The sequence below is a fragment of the Ranitomeya imitator genome, chromosome 4, assembly GCF_032444005.1.
Source record: "Ranitomeya imitator isolate aRanImi1 chromosome 4, aRanImi1.pri, whole genome shotgun sequence".
NCBI lineage: Eukaryota > Metazoa > Chordata > Amphibia > Anura > Dendrobatidae > Ranitomeya > Ranitomeya imitator.
In genome coordinates this window covers 232,896,166-232,915,571 of record NC_091285.1, presented here as the reverse complement: position 1 = coordinate 232,915,571, position 19,406 = coordinate 232,896,166, and the positions used below count along the sequence as shown (strand labels likewise).

The 19,406-nt window shown below is 41.0% G+C and overlaps 1 protein-coding gene across 11 annotated transcripts in view; it reads right to left on the bottom strand.

Moving 5' to 3' along the window:
• PPFIA2 (PTPRF interacting protein alpha 2) overlaps positions 1 to 19,406 on the bottom strand; it is a 570,637-nt gene that overhangs the window by 103,639 nt on the left and 447,592 nt on the right. For all 11 annotated transcript variants that reach the window (XM_069764416.1, XM_069764417.1, XM_069764412.1 and 8 more), the window contains 4 exons: positions 15,268 to 15,330; positions 8,449 to 8,540; positions 8,110 to 8,245; positions 5,348 to 5,568 (listed from right to left, as the gene is read on the bottom strand). In XM_069764416.1, coding sequence (XP_069620517.1) covers positions 5,348 to 5,568; positions 8,110 to 8,245; positions 8,449 to 8,540; positions 15,268 to 15,330 — 512 coding nt within the window. The remainder of the gene's footprint in view (positions 1 to 5,347; positions 5,569 to 8,109; positions 8,246 to 8,448; positions 8,541 to 15,267; positions 15,331 to 19,406) is intronic.

Genomic DNA, 19,406 nt, shown 5'->3' with positions numbered 1-19,406 from the left:
GCATGGTGTAACATATATCGTATACAATGTGCGCATAGTAACCAACGGCTTCTACATCGCACATACGTCATGAAATTATCGCTCCAGCGTCATACATTGCAAAGTGTGACAGCAGTCTACGACGCTGGAGCGATATTGTTACGATGCTGGAGCGTCACGGATCGTGCCGTCGTAGCGATCAAAATGCCACTGTGTGACGGTACCCTTAGACACAATGACTCATTTTCCCTGATTTCAGGATTTCCTGAAACAATACACTTATGTGAGAACAGCAATTCAGGTTAAAAAGGTCTGAGAACTGTCAGTGCAGTGCCACAATACAGGCGCGAACAACTGCTGTTGAACATTTTTAAAACATCTTGATTATTTAATTTTGAGTATGAGCGCCATTTGCGGAAATACATGCAGTTACACGCCTTGGCATTCTATCATTAAAGTTATTAATGGTTGTCGGAGAAATGTTCTGCCACCCCGAATGCACTTAGGTACACAAATCATCAAGATCTTATGCTGCCAGCTTCATTTACAATTGCTGAGCAATGACTTCCCAGATATGCTCCATGAGAAACACTGCAGGCCATGGGATAGGCCATAAAGGCTCATCATAGTAGCACATGCAACATGGCACAAGCAACCCGGTTCCTGGGACTCTTTGGCAAAATAGCGATACCACTGGTTCCATGACTAAATCAATGTAATACTAAGCTATAAGTGCACCTGAAATAAAGATTAGAAGGGTCTGGCTACTGTACATTATGTGGTCTCACATCATAATCCCAGGAGAAAAACTGGTGTGATGTTCCCTTTTGAAGGCCTCTTCATTGACCTCATATCACTGCCTTCAAGTACTATCATTGTCTACAGCAAAATGGCTCTTATTAATTATTATACTTATTTATTATGACGGCCGGACCACACATAATGGCACATTCTACCTATTGTGTCCCTGCTATTTCCTAATAGACTGTAAGCTTGCAAGCAGGATCCTCACTCCTGTAAATGTTGAAATGTGTTACATTGTATTGTTTTTATTGTCTGTACATGTCCTTGGTTAATTGAAAGTGCTCCGGAATATGTTAGGGGCCAGGGCTATCTAAATAAACATGATTATTATTTATTAAGATGGCAGTAAAAGTTGTACTAGAAGTCGGTATTCTTCAATGATTAGTCCCTTTCTTGGCCTAGATGCAGTGACAGTGGAGATTGGTCTGAAGACCATGTACACAGTGCATTGAAAAGTGTATTTCTGCACATGGTACTCATACTCAAAACTGAATAAATTGAGATATTAAAAAAATGTTGTTTCCATTTAGTTATCATAAACGTGTCTAACGATCCTGTGATTTCCATAACTCCACAACTTTTCGCTCTTGGTGTTGCAATTGCAGTGTTAAAGAGTGTAGCTTGCTTTGGACAAGGCATTTAATTAGGTTGCTGAAAACATCCTTCTGGCCTCTCCATTTTATTGATTGACTAGAGATTTAATAATACATAATAATAAATAAGCATTTGATGTATGGTGCTTTTCACATTTATAATTTTTTCTTATTGTTTACAGGCATTTTTGCATCTAAAAGTTACAGGAAGACTAGCTAAGCAAACATATCTTCACATAACTTCTTGTGTCATGTGTACCTAGCCTCTCTCCGAACAGGACAGAAGCAGGATGTCTTTGCACTGTAGCCACAGGCAAAAGAGCTGAAATGCAATAAATAGAAATGGCTCAGAAACACATCACAGTAGTTTAGCTTTCTGCGGAGAAAAAAGTATAATTTCAGATGTCACCAGCTTGTCTTGCTTCCACATTTGTTTCAGGTTATACTGGTGCTAGCAGACATGACATTTCAGTCACAGTACATGTATTCTGCTAGTCTGCTTCTCATGCCTGCTGAGATCTGGTCTAAGTAGTGCTGTACATAGTACTCATGCCCAGTCTGTCCTATAGTTTTAGGAGTATTGTTTGAAAAGTACATGAAGAACTGCCAAGCCCATGGGGTATAGAGTGATACAAATCCATAACACTGACTGTAGGAAACGTACGCTGACCAGACAGAACAATGAACCACTGACAGGAAACGTTAATAACCTTTATTATCTTGATTCAATAGTATGTATCCAGAAATGGGGTATACTTATTCTATATATCAAGCACCAGGTGAACTGAAACTTTTATAGTTGATGTTTTGGATGCAGAAAAAAATGGCAAGTGTACAGACAAGGCCCAACTGTGATGAGATGGTCAGATCGGGTGTTTCCAGTATTCAGGGATCAAAATTTTTTTTCATGAAGGACAACTGGTAAACAAGCAACAGAATCATAGAATCAAAGAATGTTGGAGTTGGAAGGGACTGAAAGGGTCATCGTGTCCAACCCCCTGCTCAATGCAGAGCAGGATTCACTAAACCATCTCAGACATGTCTGTCCAGCCTATGATTGAAGACTTCCATTGAAGGAGAACTCATCAGCTCTTGTGGCAGCCTGTTCACTCATTGATCAGCCTCACTGTCAAAAAGTTTTTCTAATATCTAATCTGTTTCTTCTCCCTTTCAGTTTCATGCCATTGTTTCTCGTGTTTCCATGTGCAAATGAGAATAAGGATGATTCCTCTACACTGTGACAGCCCTTCAGATATTTGTAGAGTTATTCAATCTCCTCTTAGTCTTCTTTTTTAGAAACTAAACACTCTCAGATTCTTTAATTGTTCCTCATAAAACATACTTTGCAGTCCGCTCACCATCCTGGTAGCTCTTCTCTGAATTTGCTTCAGTTTTTCAATGTATTTTTTTAAATGTTGCGCCCAGAACTGGACACAGTATTCCATATGAGGCTTGATGAAAGAGGAGTAGAGGGACACTCTGTGATTCTCCTAATACTTCTTAGAACTGTGTTTGCCTTTTTTGCTGCTGCATCACACTGTTGACTCATGTGCAGTCTGTGATTAGTATTAGTATACCCAAGTTTTTTCACACATGCTGTTGCTTAGTTCTATTTGTCTCATTCTGCAGATGTAATTTTTGTTTTCTTTTGATACGGTGCCACGCAAAAGGTTGATACATAAAATGAGAATAATGGGGATAGGGGAAAATATGTGTAAGGAGGATAAGAGCTGGCTCAGGGATAGGAAACAAAGGGTGGTTATTAATGGAGCACACTCAGACTGGGTTGCGGTTAGCAGTGGGGTACCACAGGGGTCAGAATTGGGCCCTCTTCTTTTTAACATATGTATTAATGATCTTGTAGGGGGCATACAGAGTGGAATTTCAATATTTGCAGATCACACTAAACTCGGCAGGGTAATCAATAAAGAGGAGGACAATTTTATATTACAGAATGATTTATGTAAACTAGAAGCTTGGGCTGATAAATGGCAAATGAGCTTTAATGGGGATAAATGTAAGGTCATGCACTTGGGTAGAAGTGATAAGATGTATAACTATGTGCTTAATTCTAAAACTCTGGGCAATACCCTCAATGAAATAGACCTGGGAGTATGGGTGGATGACAAACTCACTAAATGCTCATGAGGAAAACATAATTTTACTTTTATACAAGTCACTAGTTCGACCACACTTAGAATACTGTGTACAGTTCTGGTCTCCGGTGTATAAGGAAGACATAGCTGAACTGGAGCGGGTGCAGAGAAGAGCGACCAAGGTTATTAGAGGACTGGGGGGTCTGCAATACCAAGATAGGTTATTACACTTGGGGTTATTTAGTTTGGAAAAACGAAGGCTAAGGGGTGATCTTATGTTAATGTATAATTATATGAGAGGACAGTACAAAGACCTTTCTGATGATCTTTTTAATCATAGACCTGAGACAGGGACAAGGGGGCATCCTCTACGTCTGGAGGAAAGAAGGTTTAAGCATAATCACAGACGCGGATTCTTTACTTTAAGAGCAGTGAGGCTATGGAACTCTCTGCCGTATGATGTTGCAATGAGTGATTCATTACTTAAATTTAAGAGGGGACTGGATGCCTTTGTTGAAAAGTATAATGTTACAGAGTATATATACTAGATTACTTGTTAGGGTGTTGATCCAGGGAACTAGTCTGATTGCCGTATTTGGAGTCGGGAAGGAATTTTTTTCCCCAGTGTGGAGCTTACTCTTTGCCACATTGTTTTTTTTTTTTGCCTTCCTCTGGATCAACATGTTAGGGCATGTTAGGTTAGACTTAAAGTCTTCCTTCAACCTTAAAAACTATGTTACTATGTTACTATATTTTCTTGCCCAGATGAAAAATCTTGCATTTCTCATTGTTAAATATCATTCTATTAGTCGCTGCCCATTGTTCCTTCTGAATTCTTTCTGTCTTCTCTAGCTATCCCTCCTAGCTTAGCATCATGTGCAAATTTGATTTGTTTATCTTCAGTTCCCTTATCATTTTCCCTTATCAGGTATGCGGCGATCTTGTCCCCTCTGGCCCCTGCTGCTCCACCAGACACACAGATCTCCCCAGCTGCTGCAGGAATCCAGTGTTGTGGAAACCATGTGTGTCAGGTGGGCGGGGAAGTAGCTAATGAATACTCACTGCACTTTAATGACCTGGACCATGTGGTTTCCCCAGCGCAGATTCCTGAAGCCTAGCAGGGACATTTTTCTGCCTCCTGCCTTCCAGTGCAATCCCACTCACTGCTGCCCCCTCCCCACATTACATCCCTACCATAAGACGCACCCACACTTTCCTCTCAAATTTGGAGTAAAAAAAGTGCATCTTATGGTCAGAAAAATACGGTATTTTTAATCTGTCATTTGTGGTAAAATTAGGTAAGTCTGATTAATATATGGTATATTTTCAAAACTTTAAGGATCTTCTGCTGATATCTTGATGCAAAGTACTACAATATACCGTTAAAGAACCCGTGAGCTGCATACTTTGGGGACTTACACAATGTTAGATAAGCTTTTTAATGTTATAGCTCATTGGTGCATTCAAGTTTTATTCTGCGTTTCCATTATGCAAAAGGCTCAGGACTAGTCTGGTCGGGTATTGATTTTCCTGGACTAGTCCTGCCTCCAATCTTGTAAGCATGCTTCTCTCAGCACAATCAACATTTAAGGGAGTAACATCGTCGGAGACAGGACTAGTTCTGGGGAATCAACGCCCTACCATAGTAGTCCAGAGACACTTGCATAGAGAACACAGAATAAAACTTGCCTTTGAAAATGTATAGAGATAGCTATGACACAAGAGGGTTGTTGGAGTGCAGAAATAACATGAAGTAGAGACATGCTAGCCATTTAAGGACATTTAAGGAAATTTTGGTAATTGCCAGGTTCCCCTTAAATAATGCTTCAGCATAAAATATATAATACAATAAATTGACAATTAATAAAATAGTACCTTATTTCTTTATTGATAGCATCTAGCTGCTCTTGAAGCATCATGGCTAATGTCTGAGCATCAGAATGTCCTCCTGGTGACAAGAGGTCCATGGAACTGAAAATAGTTTCACGGTCATCGTCATCTATGTCAGACATTTCTGTGTCACTTTCAAAAGGATGACTGCTAAGGACTCCAATTTGCTGCGTTCGATTCCATTCATGATCACCAAGCGACTTTACCTTTATGATTTGAAAGAAAAGGGGAAATTTTAGTCTTAAGTTGGAGTAGCTTGTATTACATTGATCTATTCTTAACTAAATATACAGTTTCTGCTGGATGTGTTATTCATGAAGTGAGTAACGATAATATTGATTACAAAGAGGATTAAGGTAATAATTCTATCCAAGTGGGAATGAGTAGCTGAACAGGTAGATATATAATATCATGGAAAAAGCTTAGAGGTATAATCCCAAATTAGTAAACTATCACCTATCCACAGAATAATAACTTGCTGATCACATGGGGTTGCGTTGTGGTTGCGGTACTTGACTATCCCTGGCAGTTCCATAAACAATAAATGGAGCATTGGTGTGACTGCGCAGCTACGTCAGAGCCCTGTTCTCGGGATTGATGGGTGTCTCAGTGGTGGAATCCCAATTCCCAAATTAAAAACTAATTACATCAATTCATATGGTACATGTACAAACAATATCAGTCATTACATAGTAGAACATAATTCTACAATTCAAACAAAAGGAGTTGGAGCCATGCTCACAAGCTTACAATATAAAAGATGTTGAGCCAAGTGTCATTAGCATAATCGTCTAGATAGTCAGTCATGTGAGAGAATCATCGCTCGTGTTACCCCGGTCAAAGGGGCATTTTCAAGTTGTCTCTTGAGCAGTTTAGAACAATGCAATCTCCTTACAGTTTATTACCTCCTCATTTCTAGCAATAGTTAATAGTACAAATGTAATATTAGTAGACCTATAAGTCCAGCACAAGTTCTGCTATAATGCAGTTAGCTATCAGTGGTTTGTTCTGAGTCTACATTGATATCCCTGTATTTACACATAGAGATAAAACGGCTTGAACAAGCACACAGGTCTCAGAGAAGAGAACTGAGATTAGGAAATCTGCTTTAAAAGTTGTGGACTGGTGACTTATACACCTATCTCTTCAGCAAATGAAAAAGAAACAGGGAGACAGCACGCTGTCCTGCTGTATGAAAATCAATGCACTAGAGAGATGACTGGGATGATCAAAGTTAACCCCTCTCCAGAAATGTATCTACAGTGCACTTTTGGCCTGATGCTAGAGGAAGGCTCCATGGAAATGAGCTGTATACTATCTACTATATAATTGTCTAAGGGGTACTTCCGTCTTTCTGTCTGTCCTTCTGTCTGTCTGTCGGCAACTTCTGTCACGGAAATCCCGCGTCGCTGATTGGTCTCGCCAGATGCCTGTCCTGGCTGCCGCGACCAATCAGCGACAGGCAAAGTCCGGCCGAGAATTAGTCCCTCCCTACTCCCCTGCAGTCAGTGCCCGGCGCCCGCATACTCCCCTCCAGTCAGCGCTCACACAGGGTTAATGCCACCGTTAGCAAACCATGTTATGCCGCGGGTAACGCACTCCGTTAACGCTGCTATTAACTCTGTGTGTCCCCAACTTTTTACTATTGATGCTGCCTATGCAGTATCAATAGTAAAAAGATGTCATGTTAAAAATAATAAAAAAACAAAAAACCTGCTATTCTCACCTTCCGTGGTCCTCTGAGGCGCGCGCAGCTGCCTCCATCTTCCGTTCCCAGAGATGCATTGCAAAATTACCCAGAAGACTTAGCGGTCTCGCGAGACAGGTAAGTCATCTGGGTAATTTCGCAATGCATCCTGGGAACAGAAGATGGCAGCAGCCGCGCACGCATCGGCACAGTTTCGCTGGATCCCGGCGGGTGAGTATATAACTATTTTTTATTTTAATTATTTTTTTAACAGGGATATGGTGCAGACACTGCTATATACTACGTGGGCTGAGTTATATACCGCGTGGCTGCTATATACTACCTGACCAGTGTTAGATACTATGTGGGCTGTGTTATATACTGCGTGGGCTGTGCTATATATTACATGGCCAGTGTTATATACTGCGTGGGCAGTGTTATATACTGTTTGGGCTGTGTTATATACCGCGTGGCTGCTATATACTACCTGGCCAGTGTTAGATACTATGTGGGCTGTGTTATATACTGTGTGGGCTGTGCTATATATTACATGGCCAGTGTTATATACTGCATGGGCAGTGTTATATACTGTTTGGGCTGTGTTATATACTACGTGGGCTGTGTTATATACCACGTGGCTGCTATATACTACCTGGCCAGTGTTAGATACTATGTGGGCTGTGTTATATACTGCATGGGCTGTGCTATATATTACATGGCCAGTGTTATATGCTGCGTGGGCTGTGTTATATACTGTTTTGGCTGTGTTATATACTGTGTGCTATATACATACACACATATTCTAGAATACCCGATGCGTTAGAATCGGGCCACCATCCAGTAAAACATAAAAACTCTCAGTGAAGAAGAATGACATTAGGTAGAAAAAGCAAGTCATTGGCCAAATTATTTATTTTCACACTGTCTAAGTAAAGCAATTTAAGAACTTAAGAACACCTCTTTAAGGTAAAAATTATTATTATTAGTGTCACAACTCACAAAGATCAAAGATTTTGAAAGTATATCTAATGCACAGCAAGAAACCATTTCAAATCCATACCTTAGGCTCTTCCCGTCTTATTCCCATTCTTCCTCTGCGTGGCCTCCTAATAACTTTAGTAGAGCGATAATCTGGCTGTGAATCTACCAGTGAACTCACAGAGTACCTCAAATCTGCTGAAGTGTCTAAGTGAGGCCTAAGAGAAAAACAAACATCCTAAAAAATTGGCTACATTAAGAAAAGAGAAGAAATGGAAATCTGAACTGATTACTGCATGGCTGAATAGTTAAATCAAAGATCAAAATGATTGCCCAATTAAGGGTGCACACTGTTACATAACCGTACTGGTAACCACTATAAATAAACAGATATCTCATTATCCTTTTCTCCAAAAATTACCTTGTTAAAGTTGGTTCTATCAAGGACCCAGTTCGTATCTTCATCTGGTCAAGTTCCACTCTAAGCTTTTCAATTTCTTCTGCTAATCGATCCTTAGAAACAAAAGGTAAAAAAAAAACAAAAAACAAAGTTTAAACATCGCCTACGAGTCTTATATTCTGAATATTAGTCATTGAGGAGATACAAAAATCAACCCAAGAGTAACGCCTAACCCATCTAACCTATCACACGGAAAAAGGGAGGCCTTATACTCCCTGGACAATAATCTAAATATTATCAGCAAACCATCTGATAAGGTGGGAACCTTGTAGTTATGGATAGGAAAGAGTATGTTTATATAGGTAAGGCTGCCGTCACACTAGCAGTATTTGGTCAGTATTTTACATCAGCTCCACCAGAGCTGGTGGTGGAAACAGTGTTGTTCCAGGACAGGGATGTAGTCCATGGTCCCTAAATTCAAATTTGAGAATGCTATATAGATAATATCCTCGTCTTATTGTCGGGATCTAGGGTGTCTTTTGAATCTTTTTTTGGCCCACCTTAACAATAATAACAAGGGTCTTACCTTCACATGTGGGCAGGATCTCTTTTCTGGACCTATTTATTACAAAGGAGGCTGATGGCTCTCTGAAAACTTCTATCTATTGGAAATCTAATAACAGCAATAGCCTGCTAAGATGGGAGAGCCATCACCCTCACTATTTGAAAAGAGCCTGAGGGCCAATTTCTGAGACTCCGACACTGATGGACTTCAACATCCAGGTACGTACTCCCAGAAATGGGTTCTTACAGAAAGGCTACCCACCTCAGACTGTGAATTCGGCTTATAGACATGCTCTAGGAAACAATAGAACCACACTACTTATGTCTAAACAAAAAAAACACTGATGAGTCGATAACTCGCCTAATTGGTGCCATCGTTGACCAGACAATAAAGGTCATGGATATATTGAGGAAACACTGGGGATTCTCCGAAGTGACCCCAATATTTGTGATCTTATTAATTTCACGACAGCCGTAATATTCAGGAGAGAAAAAATAATTTATGACCACGTGGTCGATAGTTTATACACCCCACCCAAAATCATCTGGAACATGGTTGGATTGTAGGGAAGTGGGAATTGTAAATGAGGGTAATGTAGCTTCTGTACAAACAGTGAAGTAAATAATTATTTGATCTCTTGCTGTTTTTTAAGTTTGCTCACTGACATGAACAGTCTATAATTTTAAGGGTTAATTTTAACATTGAGAGATAGAATATGTTATTCCTCTGGCAAACAAGACTTAATACTTGGTGGAAAAACCCTTGTTGGCAAGCACACAGCAGTCAGACGTTTTTTGCAGTTGATGATGAGGCCTGCGCACATATCAGGAGGAATTCTGGTCCACTCCTCTTTGCAGATCATCTCCAAACTGTTAAGATTTTGAGGCTGTCGCTTGGCAATTCAAAGCTTTACATAGTAACATAGTAACATAGTTAGTAAGGCCGAAAAAAGACATTTGTCCATCCAGTTCAGCCTATATTCCATCATAATAAATACCCAGATCTACGTCCTTCTACAGAACCTAATAATTGTATGATACAATATTGTTCTGCTCCAGGAAGACATCCAGGCCTCTCTTGAACCCCTCGACTGAGTTCGCCATCACCACCTCCTCAGGCAAGCAATTCCAGATTCTCACTGCCCTAACAGTAAAGAATCCTCTTCTATGTTGGTGGAAAAACCTTCTCTCCTCCAGACGCAAAGAATGCCCCCTTGTGCCCGTCACCTTCCTTGGTATAAACAGATCCTCAGCGAGATATTTGTATTGTCCCCTTATATACTTATACATGGTTATTAGATCGCCCCTCAGTCGTCTTTTTTCTAGACTAAATAATCCTAATTTCGCTAATCTATCTGGGTATTGTAGTTCTCCCATCCCCTTTATTAATTTTGTTGCCCTCCTTTGTACTCTCTCTAGTTCCATTATATCCTTCCTGAGCACCGGTGCCCAAAACTGGACACAGTACTCCATGTGCGGTCTAACTAGGGATTTGTACAGAGGCAGTATAATGCTCTCATCATGTGTATCCAGACCTCTTTTAATGCAACCCATGATCCTGTTTGCCTTGGCAGCTGCTGCCTGGCACTGGCTGCTCCAGGTAAGTTTATCATTAACTAGGATCCCCAAGTCCTTCTCCCTGTCAGATTTACCCAGTGGTTTCCCGTTCAGTGTGTAATGGTGATATTGATTCCCTCTTCCCATGTGTATAACCTTACATTTATCATTGTTAAACCTCATCTGCCACCTTTCAGCCCAAGTTTCCAACTTATCCAGATCCATCTGTAGCAGAATACTATCTTCTCTTGTATTAACTGCTTTACATAGTTTTGTATCATCTGCAAATATCGATATTTTACTGTGTAAACCTTCTACCAGATCATTAATGAATATGTTGAAGAGAACAGGTCCCAATACTGACCCCTGCGGTACCCCACTGGTCACAGCGACCCAGTTAGAGACTATACCATTTATAACCACCCTCTGCTTTCTATCACTAAGCCAGTTACTAACCCATTTACACACATTTTCCCCCAGACCAAGCATTCTCATTTTGTGTACCAACCTCTTGTGCGGCACGGTATCAAACGCTTTGGAAAAATCGAGATATACCACGTCCAATGACTCACCGTGGTCCAGTCTATAGCTTACCTCTTCATAAAAACTGATTAGATTGGTTTGACAGGAGCGATTTCTCATAAACCCATGCTGATATGGAGTTAAACAGTTATTCTCATTGAGATAATCCAGAATAACATCCCTCAGAAACCCTTCAAATATTTTACCAACAATAGAGGTTAGACTTACTGGCCTATAATTTCCAGGTTCACTTTTAGAGCCCTTTTTGAATATTGGCACCACATTTGCTATGCGCCAGTCCTGCGGAACAGACCCTGTCGCTATAGAGTCACTAAAAATAAGAAATAATGGTTTATCTATTACATTACTTAGTTCTCTTAGTACTCGTGGGTGTATGCCATTCGGACCCGGAGATTTATCTATTTTAATCTTATTTAGCCGGTTTCGCACCTCTTCTTGGGTTAGATTGGTGACCCTTAATATAGGGTTTTCATTGTTTCTTGGGATTTCACCTAGCATTTCATTTTCCACCGTGAATACCGTGGAGAAGAAGGTGTTTAATATGTTAGCTTTTTCCTCGTCATCTACAACCATTCTTTTCTCACTATTTTTTAAGGGGCCTACATTTTCAGTTTTTATTCTTTTACTATTGATATAGTTGAAGAACAGTTTGGGATTAGTTTTACTCTCCTTAGCAATGTGCTTCTCTGTTTCCTTTTTGGCAGCTTTAATTAGTTTTTTAGATAAAGTATTTTTCTCCCTATAGTTTTTTAGAGCTTCAATGGTGCCATCCTGCTTTAGTAGTGCAAATGCTTTCTTTTTACTGTTAATTGCCTGTCTTACTTCTTTGTTTAGCCACATTGGGTTTTTCCTATTTCTAGTCCTTTTATTCCCACAAGGTATAAACCGCTTACACTGCCTATTTAGGATGTTCTTAAACATTTCCCATTTATTATCTGTATTCTCATTTCTGAGGATATTGTCCCAGTCTACCAGATTAAGGGCATCTCTAAGCTGTTCAAACTTTGCCTTCCTAAAGTTCAATGTTTTTGTGACTCCCTGACAAGTCCCCCTAGTGAAAGACAGGTGAAACTGCACAATATTGTGGTCGTTATTTCCTAAATGCCCAACCACCTGCAGATTTGTTATTCTGTCAGGTCTATTAGATAGTATTAGGTCTAAAAGTGCTGCTCCTCTGGTTGGATTCTGCACCAATTGTGAAAGATAATTTTTCTTGGTTATTAGCAGAAACCTGTTGCCTTTATGGGTTTCACAGGTTTCTGTTTCCCAGTTAATATCCGGGTAGTTAAAGTCCCCCATAACCAGGACCTCATTATGGGTTGCAGCTTCATCTATCTGCTTTAGAAGTAGACTTTCCATGCTTTCTGTTATATTTGGGGGTTTGTAACAGACCCCAATGAGAATTTTGTTACCATTTTTCCCTCCATGAATTTCAACCCATATGGACTCGACATCCTCATTCCCTTCGCTAATATCCTCCCTTAAAGTGGACTTTAGACAAGACTTTACATAGAGACAAACCCCTCCTCCTCTCCGATTTTTACGATCCTTTCTAAACAGACTGTAACCCTGTAAGTTAACTGCCCAGTCATAGCTTTCATCTAACCATGTCTCGGTTATTCCCACTATGTCAAAGTTACCTGTAGATATTTCTGCTTCTAGTTCTTCCATCTTGTTTGTCAGGCTTCTGGCGTTTGCGAGCATGCAGTTTAGAGGATTTTGTTTTGTTCCAATCTCCTCACTGTGGATTGTTTTAGAAATGTTCTTACCTCCCTTCTGAGTATGTTTTCCTGGGTCGTCTTTGTTCGAGTCTAATGTTTTTCTTCCCGTCCCCTCTTCTTCTAGTTTAACGCCCTCCTGATGAGTGTAGCGAGTCTTCTGGCGAATGTGTGTTTCCCAGGTTTGTTGAGGTGTAGTCCGTCTCTGGCGAGGAGTCCATCATACCAGTAATTCACACCGTGGTCCAGGAATCCAAATCCTTGTTGTCTGCACCATCGTCTTAGCCAGTTGTTTGCATCAAGGATCCTGTTCCATCTCCTGGTGCCATGCCCGTCTACTGGAAGGATAGAAGAAAAAACTACCTGTGCATCCAGTTCCTTTACTTTCTTCCCCAACTCTTCAAAGTCCTTGCAGATTGTCGGTAGGTCCTTCCTTGCCGTGTCATTGGTGCCAACATGTATCAGAAGAAATGGGTGGACGTCCTTGGAGCTGAAGAGCTTTGGTATCCTATCGGTCACATCCTTGATCATCGCACCTGGAAGGCAGCATACTTCTCTTGCAGTTATGTCCGGTCTGCAGATGGCTGCTTCGGTGCCTCTCAGTAGTGAGTCTCCCACCACCACCACTCTTCGTTGCTTCTTGGCTGTACTTTTTGCTGTCACTTGTTGCTGTGTGCCCTTTTCTTTTTTGCTTGCTGGTATTGCTTCATTCTTAGGTGTGCCATCTTCATCCTCTACAAAGATTTGATATCGGTTCTTCAGTTGTGTGGTTGGTGATTTCTCCATGGTCTTCTTGCTTCTTTTGGTCACATGCTTCCACTCATCTGCTTTTGGAGGTTCTCTGACACTTTTTGCACCTTCTGTGACCAGTAGAGATGCTTCTGTTCTGTCTAGAAAGTCTTCATTCTCTTTGATGAGTTTCAAAGTTGCTATTCTTTCTTCCAGACCCCGCACCTTTTCTTCTAAAAGGGCCACTAGTCTACACTTCTGACAGGTGAAATTGGATTCTTCTTCTGGTCGATCTGTGAACATGTAGCACATGCTGCAGCTCACCATGTAGGTTGTCACATCTGCCATGTTGCTCCTAGATCCTGCTGACTTGCTGTGTGTTTTCCTTCTTGTGTAATCTACTCAGCCAAGCTCTCTTGCAATAATGTCCCACAGGCAAAAATTCGCGCGCCGTACGGCGCGCGGTTTGGTGATGCTTTCGAAGCAGCTGGTCCCGGCTGTACCCAACGATCTTCTAGCTTAGGGAGACTTCGCTTCTCCCAGAAGGCACCTGGAATATGCAAATTAGCCTCCTGAAGCTTGAATCCCTGCTTTAATTCCCTCCATAAGTTTTCTATGGGATTAAGGGAGCGGAAACCTTCACAACCACTAACCGGAGGCCGTTTTGGGTACATATATAGACAGGGCCAGGTGACATGCACACTGCCTGTGTCTACTATGCTTGCAGACTGGAGAGTTGTTGTGCTCATTGAAGCAACGCTCTTGCTCTTTTTCCCCACTGAGGCATACCCCTGAAGAAATCCAGGATGACCATAAGAAAGGAAAAACGTGTCGGGACTAGGCTGCAAAGTTACAAGTGTTACAGCTAAGTACTATTTCATTACAGGCCATTCAGTCTCAATTTAGGCTTTGTTTCTTGTACATATGTTAATCATGTATAAACTATTGAAGTCCACTATCGATGACATACTTATCTACTGGGATGATACTGCAAAGTTAAAAGCCTAGTATCTATTGATAGGTTACCTAGGCCCCATAAAGAACTTGATTAATATTTGATGTCTTTCACGTGTATCATCTTATTGATGTCCAGCAGTTAGGACTTATGCCTTTGTTTCCTTGGGATTCCACACGGTCTTATTGTGCTTATTGAGATCTAATAGTATTACTTATGGATATTTAGTGCTTGTTGTATTCCTCTGCACTAACAACCTAAGCTCACATCAGTACCCAACCAAATGGTTAATTATTGGTTTGTACATCTCCTTGGTGGCCTTATATTAGTTTGCTTGTAAGGATTCCATTCACTTCTTGGGTGAATTTCCCAGATAAGTGGGACATTTTTGGTTTTAGGTATGGTCAAATAGTTACATTCTTCGTTGAGCATTGGTGCCACATTGAATTATTAGGGTGCAACCTCCGTGGTTAGAAAGGGAAAAATGTAGGGCAAATTCAGGCTCTAACACTCTCTCTTCCCTTCCATTGCATTGACCTGAATGAGAAATTCTTTATACTTTTGCATCTACATTTGTTTGTACCTCTTATTAAATTAATATTTAATAAAGCTATGTTTCTAGGTGTTTGTTTTTTGGTTGTATATTTATAAGGGCCCCATATGTATATATACTCCATTGGTTGCTCTCCATTCTCAATATTAGCATTGTGCTTATGATTTAAATTGTGGCATGCAAAATAGAAAGGCGAACTACGCATCCTTGATTAGTCTTACCTTGTCATGTAAACATTCCTCTAATTGTTTTCTATAATTTTCTGAATCCTGAAGTAAAATGTTCTGCAAGAGATCAAAGATGTAGAAATATAATTGTTGATCATAAACATGCTTATCTAGCTTGTCAAACTTGCATATTTCTTTAAAAAAGGAGATGGAGATTACACATTGCCAGGCATTAAAGAGGTTTTCCCACGAACCAATTACATTTTAATGGATAGATCTCGGAATAAAGAAAATTTCCACAAATGGATGTGTTAAAAAATGTTCCTGTGCTGAGAATCTTATATAAAAAAATCAAAACGAAAGAATTACGTTTTTTTGGCCACTGCAACATTTCAATAAAATGCAATTAGAGGCAATTACAACATCGTACATAAAGTATTTTTCGGACTATGAGATGCACTTTTTTCCTCCGAAAATGTAGAGTAAAATGGGAGGTGCATCTTATAGTCCGGAAGTATGACCTCTGGCTGTGGTGGGGAGGTTGGGGAGCGGTCACAGGAGGTTGGAGCTGGTGGCTACGGCTAACTCCTGTGCCCGCTGCTAAAGAGAAATGAATATGCACTGCATTACACGGCCATGGGCATGGATGGCAATGAATACTCATTTCTTTCTAGCATCCTGGTATGATTGGCCCCTTCCTGTTGCAGGTATGATTGGTACCATCAGAAAAGATTAAAAAAAACAAACATTAGACTTACCTTCCTCCGCTCCCTCGCAGTGTACTGCTCCGGTGCCAGCAGCTGCCGGAATACTCACCGGGACCATTCATTGCAGAGAACGGTGAGTATCCATTCCTCTTCAGTAGCGTGCAGTGTCAGCCGGAGCCTTCCTGCTGCTGCCGGCGATCACGTGTGCCAATAAGAGAAATGAGTATTCAGAATATTAAATTTCTCTTAAGTACCAGCACACGTGACCGCCGCAGCAGCAGGAAGCTGCTGGCTGACACTGAGCACTACTGAATAGGAAGGGATACTCACCGCTCTCTGCGATGAACGGTCCCAGTGAGTATTCTGGCAGCTGTGCTCTGCTTGTGAGCAGCACATGACGTCCCTGCCATGTGCTGCCTACAAGCATTAGGCAGCTGCTGGCACTGGAGCAGGACGCTGCGACTGCGAGGGAGCGGAGGAAGGTAAGTGTAATGTTTTTTTTTCTAAATCTTTCATGATGGGGCCATGCATACCAGGAACGGGCCAATTATAAAATAAAAAGGATGGGACCAATCATACCAGGAAAAGGATGGGGACATTTATACCAGAAAAAGGATGGGACCAATCATACCAGGACCTTGATGGGACCAATCATACCAGGACCTTGATGGGGTCAATCATACCAGAATAAGGATGGGACCAATCATACCAGGAACAGGATGGGGCCCATTATACCAGAATAAGGATGGGACCAATCATACCAGGAATGGGATGGGGCCAATTATACCAGAATAAGGATGTGACCAATCTTTCAAGGAATGGGATGGGGCCAATTATACCAGAATACGGATGGGACCAATCATACCAGGAACAGGATGGATCCATTTATACCAGAAAAAGGATGGGACCAATCATACCAGGACCTTGATGGGAACATTCATACCAGGAATGGGATGGGGCCAATTATACCAGAATAAGGATGGGACCAATCAAACCAGGATTGGGATGGGGACAATCATACTAGGACTGGGATGGGTCCATGTATACTAGGACCGGGATGGTGCCAATCATACCAGGATATGGATGGGGCCATGCATACCAGGATAGGGATGAGGGGGGCATGCATACCAGGATAGGGATGATGGAGCCATGCATACCAAGATAGGGATGAGGGGGCATGCATACCAGGATAGGCATGAGGGGGCCATGCATACAGAGATAGGGATGAGGGGGCCATGCATACTAGGATAGGGATGTGGGAGCCATGCATACAAGGATAGGGATGGGGAGCCATGTGTATCAGAATCGGTATGAGTGGACCATATATACTAGGATAGGGGATATTAAGCACAGAAGTGATCATTTTTTTGCTTCAATTTTTTTTCCTAATTTCCTCCTCTAAAACCTAGGTGCGTCTTATGGTCTGGTGCATCTTATCATCCGAAAAATACGGTACCCCAAAATAGTATCAGGAAAAAACATCAGCTCATGGTGCAAAAAATAAACCATCACCCAGCCCCATATCCTGAAAAGTTAAAGTGTCACGGGTCTCAGAAAATGTCGATACAAGCAAAGAGGTTTTATTTTTACAAATTTTGGATTTTTTTCCACCAATAAATAAAAAAAAAACTATACATGTTTGGTATTTGCATAATTGTACTGAACTGGAGAATCATATTGCCCAGTCAGCATTACCGTATAGTGAACATGGTAAATGGAAAAAAAATGTAATTGTGCCCATGGGGTTACAGAAGGGAAGCCTCCTCCATCTGTTAACCTTCTAAATCCTAATGTCACTATTGACAGCAGCAACTACAGGGTTAAATGGCGGTGATCGGAGTCAACACCGGTCGTGCAAAATGCAGCACGGTGTCAGCTATTGTATACAAAAAATTCCAGTTTTATTTTCACCCTTTGAGGGATGCTGTTCTCTTATTTCTGAAGTCAGCGAAGGGGTTGAGGCTCAACCTCGTTCAAGAACAAATCAAGGGAAGAAGTAAACAATCACCCATAGTAAATAGAGATGAGCAAATAGATTCATAAATAATACAATTCATTACGAATTTCCCTCAAACTTTAGATTCTGGTGAATCTGAAATTTTATAGGTTTTGATATTCAGCAAGTACGCATTTTGCCGTCTTCTTTTGAAGGATGGAGAGCTGTCAAAACTATAATAAACACTATATACTCATCTGTCCTATGCACAACCCCCACTATATGTAGTGGCAGCCTCGATTATCCACTTTAGTCTTCAGATCTTCTGGTGCTCCATTCGGGTGTCACAGCCTGGGGTTGTCTTCACAGTCACTTGGTGGTTGAAAGTATATAACTGACGTGTATCGCCCCATGCAATAATGTCAATGACAGACGTTCACGCCCTAGTTATCGCTTGGAGCAATACAAGTCTTTGACATTAATAATGTAAGTTACCACCCGTGTGACTGTGAGGCCAATCGCAGACCTCAGCATTGGAGCAGATCTGAAGACTGGTGTAGTTAATGGGGGAATTGTGATGGCATAAGGATAAATGAACGGTGGGCCTAGGACTGGTGAGTATATAATGTTTATATAACGTGAATTACACTACCTCAGCAATCCTGCATTGCGTTTGGCAGCAAGGAGCTGACTATCAATCAAGATGACGTCAGCAGTGATGTCTGTCAACAACCGAGTGGAAGAGAAGGAATTACACTATCGATGTGACACTATGGGCAATAATAATAATAATAATTTTATTTATATAGCGCCAACATATTCCGCAGCGCTTTACAAATTATAGAGGGGACTTGTACAGACAATAGACATTACAGCATAACAGAAATCACAGTTCAAAATACAAGTCCTTCTCAAAAAATTAGCATATAGTGTTAAATTTCATTATTTACCATAATGTAATGATTACAATTAAACTTTCATATATTATAGATTCATTATCCACCAACTGAAATTTGTCAGGTCTTTTATTGTTTAAATACTGATGATTTTGGAATACAACTCCTGATAACCCAAAAAACCTGTCTCAATAAATTAGCATATCAAGAAAAGGTTCTCTAAACGACCTATTACCCTAATCTTCTGAATCAACTAATTAACTCTAAACACATGCAAAAGATACCTGAGGCTTTTATAAACTCCCTGCCTGGTTCATTACTCAAAACCCCCATCATGGGTAAGACTAGCGACCTGACAGATGTCAAGAAGGCCATCATTGACACCCTCAAGCAAGAGGGTAAGACCCAGAAAGAAATTTCTCAACAAATAGGCTGTTCCCAGAGTGCTGTATCAAGGCACCTCAATGGTAAGTCTGTTGGAAGGAAACAATGTGGCAGAAAACGCTGTACAACGAGAAGAGGAGACCGGACCCTGAGGAAGATTGTGGAGAAGGACCGATTCCAGACCTTGGGGAACCTGAGGAAGCAGTGGACTGAGTCTGGTGTGGAAACATCCAGAGCCACCGTGCACAGGCGTGTGCAGGAAATGGGCTA